The sequence below is a fragment of the Macadamia integrifolia genome, chromosome 9, assembly GCF_013358625.1.
Source record: "Macadamia integrifolia cultivar HAES 741 chromosome 9, SCU_Mint_v3, whole genome shotgun sequence".
NCBI classification, from domain to species: Eukaryota; Viridiplantae; Streptophyta; class Magnoliopsida; order Proteales; family Proteaceae; genus Macadamia; species Macadamia integrifolia.
The window spans coordinates 789,058-803,975 of record NC_056565.1 but is presented as its reverse complement, the minus strand read 5'-3'; the positions used below and the strand labels follow the sequence as shown (position 1 = coordinate 803,975).

General features: G+C 36.2%; 1 protein-coding gene across 1 annotated transcript; it reads left to right on the top strand.

Annotated features, from left to right (window-relative positions):
* Window positions 1–1,119: 1,119 nt before the first annotated feature.
* LOC122088702 lies at window positions 1,120–6,421 on the top strand. Its single transcript, XM_042658020.1, has 6 exons — window positions 1,120–1,175; window positions 1,976–2,044; window positions 2,129–2,191; window positions 4,206–4,248; window positions 5,392–5,451; window positions 5,911–6,421. Exons 1-6 carry the CDS (start codon window positions 1,127–1,129, stop codon window positions 5,972–5,974), a joined length of 348 nt encoding a protein of 115 aa, XP_042513954.1. The 5' UTR covers window positions 1,120–1,126; the 3' UTR covers window positions 5,975–6,421.
* The last annotated feature ends 8,497 nt before the right edge of the window (window positions 6,422–14,918 follow it).

The window sequence follows — 14,918 nt, the reverse complement described above, 5'->3', positions numbered from 1 at the left end:
TTAATATGATTGATGATTGATGATTGATGATTGATGATTGATGAAGATGACGTTAGTTTATTCACTTTATTGATTTGTTTTCTTGATGAATATCTTACATTGGTATGAATATGAACCTTTAATATTTATTTAACATATGAGTAATAGGATTCAACTAGGATTTGAGTCAAATAGATTGATTTTATAAAATAATTACACAAGAACGCTTTAGTCGATAAGGCGACGCTTTATGCCCGTTTTATCGCTAAGGCGCTCCGAAAGACCCTCAAACGCCTCCGTTGCCTTACCGCCTTAAAAACTATGCTTGTGGGCCCTAAGTGATCCGATTTTGATCATTGGAATTCGGTTCCGCATCACCTACTCAACACATAACTCTCCTACTCAACTAGGATTCAACTTAATTAAATAAACAATCAATGAGAGGACTCAAAGGTCAAAACCACTCCAACTTAGACTCTGTCAAAACCACTCCAACTTAGACTCTTTTCAAGTCCCATTAATATTAAATAAAACATTACTGCCAAGACCTGATGGGACTATAATTGGCCATAAAACCCAGAAAAATAAACTCGTTTGCTACTTTTAAGCCTGTTTGGAGAATGGCCTGGCAATGAGCTGCATGCTTGCATCACAACACGATGTTCTAGGCCTGGTGAATAAAGCCCAAGTACTTGGCACCATAAGCATTTCATTACTTTTTTGGAGGAATTGTAGGGTGATAGCATTTGCTTTGATCAATATTCAATGGGTCAGGGCTTTTTTCTTACTGTTTGCTATGATTTATGTTGCTGATAGGTAACGTTCTAATTTGGACCTACTTGTTAACCAATTATCTGGTATTAATGTCTCCGTTTCCAATGTATTGGTCTAATTAGCTTGTTGATTGATAATAAATAGTGAAGGACTCTTAATCATGAGATTATATTATTATTATTAGCTTCTTGTAAGTTTGAATCCTTAGTTCCTTACTTCCTTATAGTCAATTCTTTGCTTGAAGAAATACTTTCCTTCTTGACTGATTGTTTCTTATCTGTCTTTTCTTTCTTCTCTCTCTCTTTTATTTTTTTAAGTCTGATGACTGAGTAATTTGCCATCTGATATTCTTGTTAATTCCCATCTTCAGGAAATGATTGAGCTGGAGGCAAGGCGTGAACGTGTTAAACTTAATGTTGCTCGTATGTATTCCTCATACAATTACTTTATAGTTCTTATCTAATTTGGGTGGCTGATAGCCTCTTGTTCATATTCCCTAATTAATTCTCCATAACCTTCTACTTTACAATCAATTAATTATCGGCAAACCTTTTTTCACACCATGAAAATGATGAATATTTAGCCACACCGACATCTTTGAGTGACATTTTGATCAAAGGAATAGAACAGGACTGCAAAAAGTTGTGGGGACAAATCTTACTGGCAAAATAGCCTTTTCTCTATAGAGAGGAACATGTTCTGATTGAGCGATCAATATCTAAAAGCCTTTCCATAAACCCAATTCTAGTGTTTGCAGACCAAAATGTTAGCCTTTCTTATCCTACTAATTCATGCTTCATCTTGCCTCCTAATCATTCCAAATATGCAAAATCTTTCCTTCAATTGATGAGGTAGGAACTATTCCTTTGGTGGACCCAACAGGTAGGATCGTAAACTATCCTTCATATCATCCCATTTTTTGTTCTTCCTATGGCTAAAAAATGATGTAATATTCATATGATTTAGATACTGTGGATTAGACCGTCAGAATGAAAAAAGTTCTCCAACGAAAATTAAAAAAAGAAAGAAAAAAGAAATGCTTAATTGAACTGTCATGGATAGAGCCAATACATCACATTGAGCACATGATAAGAATTTTTTTTTATATTTTTTTTTAATAATAATATATTTTTTTATGAGTTTTGGCCCTTTGAACTAGTCTTTAGTTTTACTATCTTCAGATTTGTCTAAAGAACTTTCTGATTTATTTTATTTCATAAAGTTCTCAAGGAAAAAGAAGAAGAGGAAAAGAAAGCTGGACAGAAAATTACTCGGCAAAGTGTGAGCACTGGTCAGTTATTTTCTTAAAATTCTTGATAGCTACATTGTGCTTTTGATACAGCCCTTAATTACATTCTGTCTCTACACATACTAGGTAAAGTTGAAGGCCCGAATTTGAGAAGTTTCATTCGACAATTTCCAGCTGCTTCTATGAAAGGTATATTCACATTCCTTAGCCAAAACACTCATAATTGGAAGTATGTCTCCCTTTCAAGAAACCTAAATGTAATAAAAACATCCCAACCTACGAATCTTCAAATGATCTTCAGGTTATAAAGTGGGGATGTTAGGTTGCAGTGAGCCTGATCAGAATGATACAGATTCTAAATGATACTGCCACTATAAGTGGTGGCCATTTTTCCCTCGTATCGTGCACTACAATTGCATTATGAGGAAATCACATCATTTGTAGGACCATCCTTACTCCATGTCTGCCCATTGCATGGCCCCATTCACCCCCCCCCCCCAAAAAAGAAAAGAAGGGTTTGGCTATTGTGGTGTAGAGTTATAGCCATGCCTGAGGAACTCGAAACCTCAAATTCAATTGGTCTCTGTATAATATGATCGGGCAAGTTGTCTTTGGTATACACAATTGATGAAAAGTATGCCAAGTAGGGTTAAGATTTCTTGCATCATGTCAGGTGCTCACTGCTGAGCAATTAAATGTTCAAAAGCCTGCAACAGAGGCATAAGACTAAGTTAAAAAGAGTGGAGAATAGATATGAAGAAAATGCTCAAGGGTTATCTATTAATTGATATTTTAAAAAATATGAACCCTAGTAACCCATTTTGGGTGGTTACTTTGGGGAAGAAGGAACAACCCTAGTAATCCCACTAGAAAGAAGAATTAGAAAGGAACAAAAGATTGGTTAGAACTTGGAAATTGGCAAACCTAGTATCCATTGAAATCATTACATTGGCAAAGATGACAGGAGAAGAATAAGCGAGCACTTCTGATTTAATGGACGATATGGCTTTTTTTTTTTTTTTTGGGGGGGGGGGGGATATATTTTGGCAATAAGATGCATAAAAAGATACAACCTTTAACCCCATTACCACCTGTTGTGTTAGCAAAGTAGGCCCTCTGGTCTGTGTTCCTGGTTCCTAGTTCCTAGATGGAGGTGAATAGTGATTTCAAGTTCTGTTTCTGTTTGCATAGCAACTTCTAAAAGCTGTCCTATTTAGTGAAACATACCAATGTGTTAACATAAGCTGAATGTAATGAAATTGAGTCCCATTTGTGGTTTTTAATCATTTGCCATGATACTGATTGTATTGGCAAAGAAGGCAGACGAGGAAGAAGTGAATGCTTCTGATTTGATGGAAAATAAGGCTTTGGATGGAATGAGATGGCAAAATAGGATATGTGTAGCCGATCCCAAGTTCCCAACTACAAGATCCAAGATAAAGAGATCAAATATTTTAGCAGAAAGCCTTGTATAACCCGGTTTCAACCTGTTATGTCAGAAAAGGAGGAACAAAAAGGATACGTGTAGTTGATCCCCACTACAAGATCCAAGATAAGGAGATCCAATATATTTGCAGAAAGGCCCCATATGACCTTGTTTCGACATGTTATTCAGCAAAGGAGACCCCTGGTGTTCCAAGTAAACTATCTGAACCTGCTATTTCAGCGAAGGAGGCCCTTGGTATTCCTACGTCCCAGTTTTAGCACTATGGTAGCTCAAAAACGTTAAAAAACAAAAAGAAAAAAGATAGAAGAATAAAAGAACGACATTAAACCACTAAAAAAGGTAATCAGGTTCTTTTGGAGTTTGAGGTCTGGTCCAGTTTTAAAACTATGGCTATGACTTCCAATGCTGTTGCATTGGGACCATTGCTTGGTGCGATGGTAAAAAAGCCTGTTCAGCCAGCATGAAGATGTGGGATTGAATCTAATTGCAGCTGCTTCGCCCAAAGATTACCAAGTTTATGACTCTCTCCAATCCACCCCTCCCAGGACCCTCCGAATGCTGGATTTGCACCTCATAACGGTCATTTGTTGTGTTTGTATAAGTTGAATGAAGTTCATTGTTAATCATTTAACACATCATGATACCCTTTCTTTAATTGCAATGAGGTTTTCCATGTGAATTTTCTTTCAAATCTGAGATGCAATGTGTCTGGTCATATTGATACTGATGTTTCTGCTCCGATGTTTTTTCCCCTAGGTGACCAGCATGGGGATGCATCTAATGCAACAGATAGCATGAGGTATCCAAAATTTATATAGTTTCATGGAGACAACCATAGCGACAACCATATCGTCGTGCAAATGCTTACTATTCTGGGTTCGCGGGGTGTTTCAATAGTTATTATAATGGTTACATTCTCTTTGTGAAATCAGGGTGTTTTATTGCTTGTCATGCTTCTTCCTTCTACACTTGCCCTATTCCTTAGTTTTTTTTACTTATTTCCTTCAGTCTACTCTCCGCTGTTTGTAGGGCTTTAATGTGCTGCATTAGTTTAAATTAATATTCCATATAGTTGGAGGGGACTGGAACTGGTTATTGGAACCTGAAGTCCAACAATATCCACAACAGAAGTGACTTGTCTACATATATGTTGACTAACACCTTGTGTTCAGCTTATATGATGGTAAATTAGTAGATGGTGGTCTCTAGGTTATGCTCGTGTTGCAGTATCATTTCAAGATTTTCCATAATTGCTAAAATGCTACTGTGCTTTAACCATTGCCCCAGAATCTTAGTAATTTTTTGGCTGTGGAATTCCTAACCCTCCATCTTTATATTGAAAAGCTGCAAAGAGATATAAGAAGATAATTTGGATTTTTTATAATTTCAAGTCCTTCTTAGCCCTGGGTTTTAAGCAATTGGATATGAAAGAATGACGTAAAATGATCTATGAAATTCTTGTTTTTAATTTCTGCAATGAAGTATTGTATTGGCTTATTGCTGGGAGTTGTTGTGAGTGTCCAAGTCTAAATGTTTATGTCAACTACAGAGACCGAAACCTAATTGATTTCACAGTACTTCTGTAAAAAAGGCTAGGGGCTTTCTTGCTTTTTGGCATAGTTTGCTGCATATATTTGCTACTTTAGGCCAAAAGGAATTTTCTGGAGCGACCATATATCAAGTTAGGATTAGTAGGGAGAGAGAAGCTTTCAAGGTTCTGTTTGATATCTAATTTTAAAGTTTGAGTATGCATTTTTTACATCATCTTGGAGTAACACTTTTATACTTCATAGTGCATGTGATGTCTCTGACAAATCCTTCATTAAATCCATCAAAGTTGAAGTTTTTCTTCATGCTCTATTAAATCCATCAAAGTGAATGTATTTCCATGAAGATAACTTTTGTAGCAGGATCTTTATCTGACAACATTTGGCATCTGCAGGAATGCTGAAGAAACTAGGAAAGAAAAAACAGTTCCTCCCAAAGTGAAGCAGCAGCCTGAGTATGTTCTCTTTCACCATTTCTGCTACATTGAGATTGTTTTATATCGATGCACATGCACAGATACTGTTCTGCTTCCAAGCATCTAATAATTTTGTTAGATGTATAAAGTGAATAATTTTTAAGTGGGCAAGCCTGTGGCTCAACAGTTAAGTTGCACTATTGCAACATGTTGGTCACAGGTTCAAAACTTGGAAACAGCCTCTCCTGCGAAGCAGTGGGGAAGGCTGCGTACATTTACCCCTGCCAGACCCTGCAGTAGCGGGAGCCTCATGCACTGGTTGCTCTTTTTATAAAGTGAATAAGTTTTTATCAAGTAATAAATAACTGCCGAAACCTTCACAGGCACCAAAGCACAATAGATGATCACAGGAAATGTGACTAGAGACCAAGGGATGCATTTTATGTGACTTCTATACCTGCTTAGCTGGTTTCATTGCATGATCAAACTGTATTTCAGGTCCTCAGAACCTGCAGGATCTGGTCAATCCTTCAGACCAGGAACATGGCAACCACCAACATGAGGAACAAGTCGATGGACTGGCACTTCATCAACTATGAACAGTTTGTGCATTGCCAAATGGATTGTTCAATCATTGATGGGACATTTTTCTTGATTTGGACCACATTATACCTTGAAGCAGTATCTTGAGGCACCATCATTTTAAGGGCTCACAAGTTGGAAGGTTCTTTGAAGGGGCACAAGTTGTGCAGGAGTAGATGAAGTCGCCAGAACTGAGCTACTCTGCAGGAATAGGTATTGGAAAGTTGTTTCCAGCAATGCAAGTTTGATAAGTATCTCTTGTTTCATGCCCCTGTTGATTTTTTTTATTTTTGTTGAAGAGGTCATCCACAGATCTAATCATAGACACTGAAGAGTCGATGTGTATTCTCTATGTTTTAACTTAACACAATTTTGTTGTGCTTTTGAACATCAATTCATGGTTATCATTGAAAATTTTCTCTCTCAACTGAAGCTGTATTTTATCAATGTTTACGGTTTTGTTGCAAATACTGAAGAGAGTACTGTGTGGTTTAGGAGCAGGGGGGCAGGCAGGTTGAGAAGTGAACAATCAAAACCAATGTATTGGGCATTTGAGTTGCATCAGAAAGGAAAATAATGTATTGGAACCCTGCATATGATATTTACTCTGTTTCAACAAATCTGGGATTTGCTCCATGCAATTACCGCACCATCAATCAGAGAATTTGGATGTCGGATTGATAGGTGAAGCATTTGTGAGTGTAAAAAAAAATAAATTTGTTGAAGGATGAGAAAGCAGGGGAATTTACCTTCCCCTTTCCCTTTTAATCTAAAGGGAAAGAGAAACCACCATCCCCACTGCCCAAAAAAAAATTGTTGCTTTGGAGGATGCTTTTGTAGAGAGCTAACTTTTTTCTTTTTTCTAAACCACTGGACCAGGTGATTGAGGTGGTCAGACTGTAATCCCATTAACAAAAATGTTCATTCATTCACAGTTTATAGATTACATTCTACTATTCTAGGTTGGGACATTGGACCTAGAAATCATTTCCATAACTATCTGAGCCCACTCTGTTTCTAAAAGCATTGCCACCACTGTAACATATCTAAGCCTCCTGTTCCAGGCATATGAACCATTGAATTGTTGATGAGGAGATTTTACATAAGCACAACTGCATTCATATTGGCTTCTTTGTCCATAACTAGTCCTCCATTTAAACATGCTGAGCTTTAATGTCTGGATATCAACTCACTTCACGAATTCTTGGCTTCCAAACATAGCGTTAGAGGTTTTCTTATAATCTTGTTTGGTATCTCTTTCATGGAAATATCGCCTTTCTGGGGAATCGTCATTTTCTGAAAAAAATTTCAAATTAAAAAAAAAAAAAATTGTATTTTTTTTCTTGGTTTAAGAAATTCTCTTTGTGGTTGACATGTTCTGAGCCAAGAACCAAGAAAGATTTTTTTTTTTGAATTTCAAAATTCACCTTAGAAATGGTGAAGTTTTCTTTTGCTAATATATATATATATATATATATATAGCTTGCCAAAAATACAAGAAAACATAAGAAAATATAAAAACTTTTTTTTTCTCCTTTTGAGATTTCTTTTTTTGGTACCAAAACACAGGCTTAGGGGTTTTCTTAGAATCTTGTTTGTTTGGCATCTCTTTCATGGAAATGTCGTCTTTCTGAGGAAATGCCACTTTCTGAAAAAGTTTCAGAATTCCCCCTAATAAAGTGGTGGGGGGTCTCTGTGTTTTCCAAAACCAGTCTGGAATCCGGATGTCACAAATCAGACTGTTTTATAATTGAAAAAACCTTGTGCAAGAAGTTGGTGTGAAAACAATGTTGCTTTTGTCCTTTAATCATAGGAAAAAAACCATTGAGGGGGCCATAACTGGGGCACTTTCTTCAAAACATGCTCTCAATCGAATTGGCACCCAATGCCAATATCCTCGGATAACATCCGTAACAAGCTTTCCAATGACCTGATTTGCGAAAATTGGACCATCGGATTATATAGCCGTTTGAAAATCATCAGTCAATGATTCCATTTCGGAAAAAATGGTACACACCACATGGCACCTACTTGCATAGTGAGTCTCGCAAGTGCCTACGCCATGTCGTGCCTGGCTGAGGTGCGATGAAAAAACCTCCCCTTACATATAAACCAACTCCCAAAACCGAAGCATGATAAAAAACCGACGACCTCCTTTTAGGAAGAAAATTTCTTAGAGATGGAGTTTCTCATGGTGTATCTTGGGAGATAGAAGGTGGTATGAGCCGTGAGGGGTGTCGCAGTTAAAGATTTTCCACCTCTACAAAGTAAAGGGAATTATCACACTAGAGAAGAAAGTGAGTCTTATAATGGAGAAGATGCAACAATTGGGAGAAGCTCCTCTTTTGAAAAGGAAAGTTCAGCCATGGCTGCTACACCATGGGTTTCTCATTTCACTTCAGTTGTACAGAAACACGAGGGGATAGATCTTAAATACATCCAACCGACTGTGGTAGATGGAAAAATGGTCATAGATTGTCCAGTGAGTGCGGTTCGAGATGAGACTGATCGATGGAAAAATGCTTTGGTGGGTTTTTTCTTAAATGAGATGCTTCTCAAGCTCTAGAAAATTTATGGACATGTTGACATAAATCTGCTTGAGTGTGGTTTATTCGTCTTTCGCTTTAATCAGATGGAGGATAGGGAGAAGGTATTGGAAGGAGGGCCATGGTATATTCAAAGAAAATCTTTAATTCTTCGTCCATGGAGTAAGGAGGCTATTCTTGACAAGATTGATTTAAGTTTTGTCCTTATTTGGGTGAGTCTTCCAAATCTTCCATTTCACTTTTGGTCTTCGGACTCGTTAAGTACTATTGGAAGTATGCTTGGCTTCCCAATTTGACGGATAAAAGAACGAAATCCATAGAGCGTCTTTCTTTTGCAAGAATTTGTGTGGTAGTAAATGTTGCATATGAGTTACCATCCTCTGTGGCCATTAAAGATGAAGATGGAAGAATTCTTATAAAACAAATTCAATATGATTGGGTTCCTTCTAGATGTGATTCTTGTAAGATTTTTTGTCATTCCAAAGCTCAATGTGGAGTGGCATCCAAAACTCAACATCCAAAGAAGAGTAGGCTAGTGTGGAGAAGGAAGGAAACGATTGATCAAGGTGGGGTGAATGCTGAAATTTAGATAACTGGCGATATTGATAATTCTCGACAAGTGAGAGAGGTGATTAGGGAGGGATGGAAGTGGATTCTATGTATATTAAATCTGGAAAGTATTCTTATTCAAATTCAAATTTGAATAGTCAAAATAAAAAAGTTGGCACTAGCAGATTCGGTGGAGGATTTGTTTCTCAATCAAATTCAATTGTTGATGTTAATGCTTTTACATTATCGGAAGGTTTGACCGAAGAGATTACTCTTAATTCAAATAAGGAGGTTATGTAAAATTCTAAAAGGGGCGGGGGGATAAATGCATGGAGACTCATATGGAAGGGCGGACTGATTGCGTGGAGGTTGTTTTGGAAAGAGGAGGTGATGACGTGATGATTATAGGTGATGGGGATGAGGTGGATGTGGACTTTGACTCTAATATGCACTCTGTAGTTGGCATTGCCATAGAGGACGGTGTGCTGGCAGAAGGAGAGATTAAGGGAGAAATTATAGGGATTGACGAGTTGGGGTATAATTCAGCTACCATTTTAGAGGGGGCTGTTTTTTAGGAATCTATTAGTGCTCCCCTTTTTGCTAATAAAAATGAGGAGGTGATGCTGGCCGATAATCAATCTGCTGACGTGGACAATGTGAATGAAGATTTTCTCCCAATTTGGTGGGCTTGATTGAAAGAGATGAAGAGGAAAAGGATAAGGTCAATGAGTTGGCTGATCAATTAGAAGAAGATATTGAGAACGTAGATGATACGGTGGAAAATCTATTAAGGGTCAGATTTTGAGGAAGGAAAATATTCTACCTCCTATATCCAATCCTCTTCCACAAGGAAGAAGAAAAAGAAGAAGAAGAAACGGAAGAAGAAGAAGGAGTCATTCTCTAAGACCCTTGAGTCTAACTTGAATCCTGATCCTAACGTTGATAGTTCTTCAATTGCTTCTTTGGAGGAGCTTTCGGAGCCTATGCCATTTTCGAATCCCGACAATGGGACGAATTCAAGAGAGAGTTCAGAGTCTATGGGAAATTTGAATCTAAAAAATGATCCCTATGATGGAGAATCATTCATTCATATTTCAAATTGGGATGTAACGACAACTGTTATCTCTCTAGGGGAAGAGACAGAGATGAACCACGAGGTGGCCCGTCAAGTTGATAATATAGATGGTTCACATTTGGATTTTCTTGAGGAAGAGTTAGAGTTGACCAATGATGACGATAACTCTGGTCATGGTGTCTTCATAAACTTGGCCCATTCGATTTTGAGAAGCTCTATGCGAAAGAGTCGTCGCATCCGAAGTGCCCCGTACTATCTTCGCTCCCGTGATTAGGCTACTTAACTCTTCCATAGTATTTCTTTCTGAGTGTAGAAATGTTCTTTTCCAATTTTCCTTTGTGATGTAGGGTTTGTTCTGCATGTTTTTTTAGGGGCTGCTCTCCCTTCCTTAGGCCTGTCTAATAGGGGGAATGGTCGCCTTATCTTGTTTTTTCTTTATTCTTTCTAATATAACTTTTCTTATAATATCCAAAAAAAAAAAAAAAAACCCAAAATTTTTTTTTCTGTTTAAATCCTCTTTTATTTCTATTTTTATAAAATTTTCCTAATATTCTTCAAGTTATTGAATATATCAAGATTTCGAAAGATTCTGGATTTGCACAGAAAGTCTCAAGATTCTATTGGGCCTATGCCTCTGAGACAACAAGACCCCTTTACCCAATCAGGAGTCAAGGATAGATATTCTTCTCTTCTTTTCTTTTTAATTATTAGAATTAATTAGTTTAACAAAAAATAGTGTTAGTTAGTGTAAAAATTAGAATAATATAGGATTGTGTGGTATCTTAAAATAGTTTATATTAGTTAGAATAATTGTATGACATATGCTTGATTAAATTCGATTAAATTCTTGTAAATATTGTACACATGCCTGCTAGTTTAATAATTAAATGATTATTTCTTAATGTAGTTTAACTTTTCTCATAGGACCAGTTAGTAGGATTAGTTAGTAGGTTTGTTATTTAATACTTTTAAATGTTCATATAATTGTTAAATAAATAGGTTAAGGTTTATTTATTTTTTTTCAAATGTTCATATAATTTTTATATAGTTTTAGGCGTGGGAATACCGATTTTACCAAATGAAATTGGATTGGGCTTGGCCATTTTGGATCGACAAAATCAGGATCAGACTCAACTGATTTGACTGATCTGATTCTGATTTTTTGAAACCCTATAATAGTTGGAGGTTACAATTACCTTTACGAGGATGGTAAAGGTCAAGGACCTCAAGGGAATTGCCAGTTGGCAAAGGCCAACATCTCAAAATGAAAACAAACAACTTTAAAAGTTTGGACCTTATCATCCAAACAGAGCCTAGAGAATTTGGTTGCTTCCTTAAATGAAAACAAAACGTTAAAAGTAGTCGCATAAAGTGACCTTTGTCGCCCATTACCTTCAATGCAAACACAGTCTATGGTGTGATCTCCTCCCTTACATTTGATACCCATTGTATTAGTGGAAACTACTAGTCTTTAGACATTACTATTTCTTAATTAAATGTTTGGATAGGTCCTTTAAGCTCTATCTGGGTGCAGGTAAGAGTTTTGTAGTCACCATCTTACATCCTATCAATAATCTTACCATATTTGGTAAAAATATTTTGAGCGAAAGAACCTTGTCGGTCAGATGTTCGGGCCAATGAAAGCACAAGTAAGAGCATCTTCATGTGCAGGGCAGCATGGTCATTTCGAGTTGTTGTGTCTTGATGTTTCCTGCATCTGACCAACGAGGCTCTTTTTCCCATATATTCGCTGATGTAAAATTTATTTTACTTTTCAAATCAATGGAATTTAATTGCAAATAAAGTGAGATGTAATAACTAAAGGGAAAAAAACTTTACCTCACGTTCTCTTACGTCCTCTCATAGGGCATCATGTCTCTCCCCCTCGGTGGACACCTATGCTTGCTCCCCCTTTGGCCTAGGTGTTGGCTTGCAGTCAGGTAGCGTTCTTCAACCCATAACTAAATTTGATATAATTTAGAGTTAGTTACACCATCATGTGATATAATGAGTACATTTCCCATGCAACAAAATAGAACCCTTACTATCAATGCTCATTTAACTTAATCAAATTCCTCTCCCATACGGTTAACTATTCCAACACATCTCACGCCATCTATGGGGTGTGGTCTGGAGTCTCTGGACTCCATTTATCTTTCTATTTGGATAAAAAAATTATACAAATAATTATTCCATGACTAAACCATTATTCTAAGAAATTAATAGTTAAATAAAATAAGATAAATGGCAATAACTGTGAATATGAAATTTGAAACCATATCAAACTGATGATGAAAGTGTTTTATCATGATAGGAGCTTCTCACTGAATTGAAACTCTTCCTAAGAAAGAAGGTTTGACATCTTAATATGAGCTTTTATCAGGTTCTAATCCTAGGCAATGACTGTATAAGTAGTCAGATTTATAATAAGAATAAAGTTAGCTCTCTAATTAAAATATAGGAGAGGTTTCCCTAAAGGGCTAATGCGTGATCATTTTGCACTCTCATTTGTCTAGACGCAGGGGCTCGCCGCCTTTCATGATTCTTTCCCCTTAAAATATTTAATAAGAATAATGATATATTAGTAGTCAACTAAATTACTAAAAAACCAACATGGGTGAATGGTGCATAACTGATAACCTCTAATGCCTATTAAAAAATAACATATAAGATACAATATTAGTTTTTTATATTGAAAATATTAGTTCACAACTTCACATATTTATGTACTCTATTTTCTAGTACACATGTTTCCTTTTGTTAAATATTTCTTTATTATTATCCCCATAATTATATCAACTAAAAAATGGTCAACTCCATTTTTTTTCTTAATATACTAAAAGATTGAACTGGCTTTAATTAGGGAATAAAATTTGACATTACATGTTGGCTCCAAAGGCTCTTATAGAATGAATACTCACCCACTAGTGAACTATTAGGTAGTGTCTTATTCAATGTTTGTTCCATTACCCTTTTACTTGCAAATGCAATATAGGCATTGGATTCGGCAATAATGTCATTTTCAAGCTTCTCTCTTCTTCCTCATTCTTCTTGTTGTTGTGTGTGGATGAACATGCAATATAGAGAAAGAAACTGAGAAGAAATAATAAAATAGTTGAAATCTATGACTTAATTTAGTTCATAAATCTTGATTATATATGACACTGGCAGTTGGAAGAATAGCTGATTCATACTCTTTTCCATGGTATTTGGAGCTTAATTTGTAGCTGATTTTGCATCCAATTGGTCAATAGCCTCTTATAAACACACTTTGATAATAACCGTTTAGTAAATTGTTGATTAGTTTATGTGAATTATAATCATGGTAAAGAAAGAGACACTTTAGAATGTAGTCAACTGAGGAATGTTAGATTGTGATTGGTATGCATTCTTGGAATAAATTCTAAGTCTAGAATGCATTTTGAACTAAGAAATTAGAGAAGAATCAAGTTTTAAAATGCATTCTAGACTCAAAATTTACTCTAAGGGTGCATTTGGTATGCATTTTAGGATGATAATGCATTTCAAGAAATCATACCAAATGCAGCCTTAATTTCAAAAAGCCCACTTATGATTTCAAACGCTTTCGAAGTATAGTTGTATAGGTCATTGTTTTAACTGTGGTTTAGAGTTGAAATTTTCAGGAGGTGAAATGCATGGGACACAAAATGTTGAGATTGAGAATATTACCGATAGGATTGTTTTGGCTTCCCATCATGACACAGCCAACTAAACCATCACTATCCTAGGCTGAAAGAACCTTTAGGATTATTATGTATTACGAGCCCAGGGTCTAGATCTATATTTGAGGACATATTTGTTTACAAGCAAAAATAGCAAGATTGCTAAGTAAAGTCAAAAGTTACAGAACCGTGGGGAAATAGTCGAGCATTAGTAGCAAGATCAGGATGATAAGCTCCAAGGGTTTAGTCTAGATGTTTAAGATCATGAATGAAAGATTAAGACATCATGGATGAAAGACTAAGACTGTATTTGATATGATTTATTGGAACACATTATTGATCTATAATGCATTAGGATTTTTTCTTCTTTATCTTCAGTTGATGCTTACCCTAACAAAAAGTGAACCTTTAGGTTGATGATCTCCAAGCACGGGCCAAGTTTTAGCAAAATAAGAGATACCTTTATTAATGGTCCAGAGGGGGGAAAATGCTTTCCTATTAAGGGCAACCAACTACCTGGAGGGTTTGACAGGTTTTATAGTGACTCAGGTCACTCGGCAGATCGTTTGGTTACAGTAACATTTCTGATCCAGATTATACTAGCTAGAGGTCCCACAAATCATATATTTAAATAGAAGGAAGAAAGTTCCACAGCCAACGTATGGTACATCCACTCACAGGATTATTCTTTTATTCTCAACCATGTGGACTCTTGATTGCTGTCTTTGTGCGACATAGAAGATTCCCAACACTGGCGACTGCTTGACAAACCCTAATTCCTAATTTATGTTTGGTGAAAAGACTATTACCATCATTCTCACTTTTCAACCGTTGAATAAGCATGGAATGACAATAACAATATGATGGGAGAAAGAACAAAGAACTGTCCATCTAGCGTTTTCTAAGTCCAGACATAACTGCGAGTGAAAAGACCTAATTGCCTTCACGTGTTGAGTATTTTCATATGTTTGAGATTTTAAAATATAATCGCAAGCATATGGATCAGTATAGCTACAAGTCGAACACAAAAAGAGTAGTTACTTTTTTTTTTTTTTTTGGTAATTTTAATAG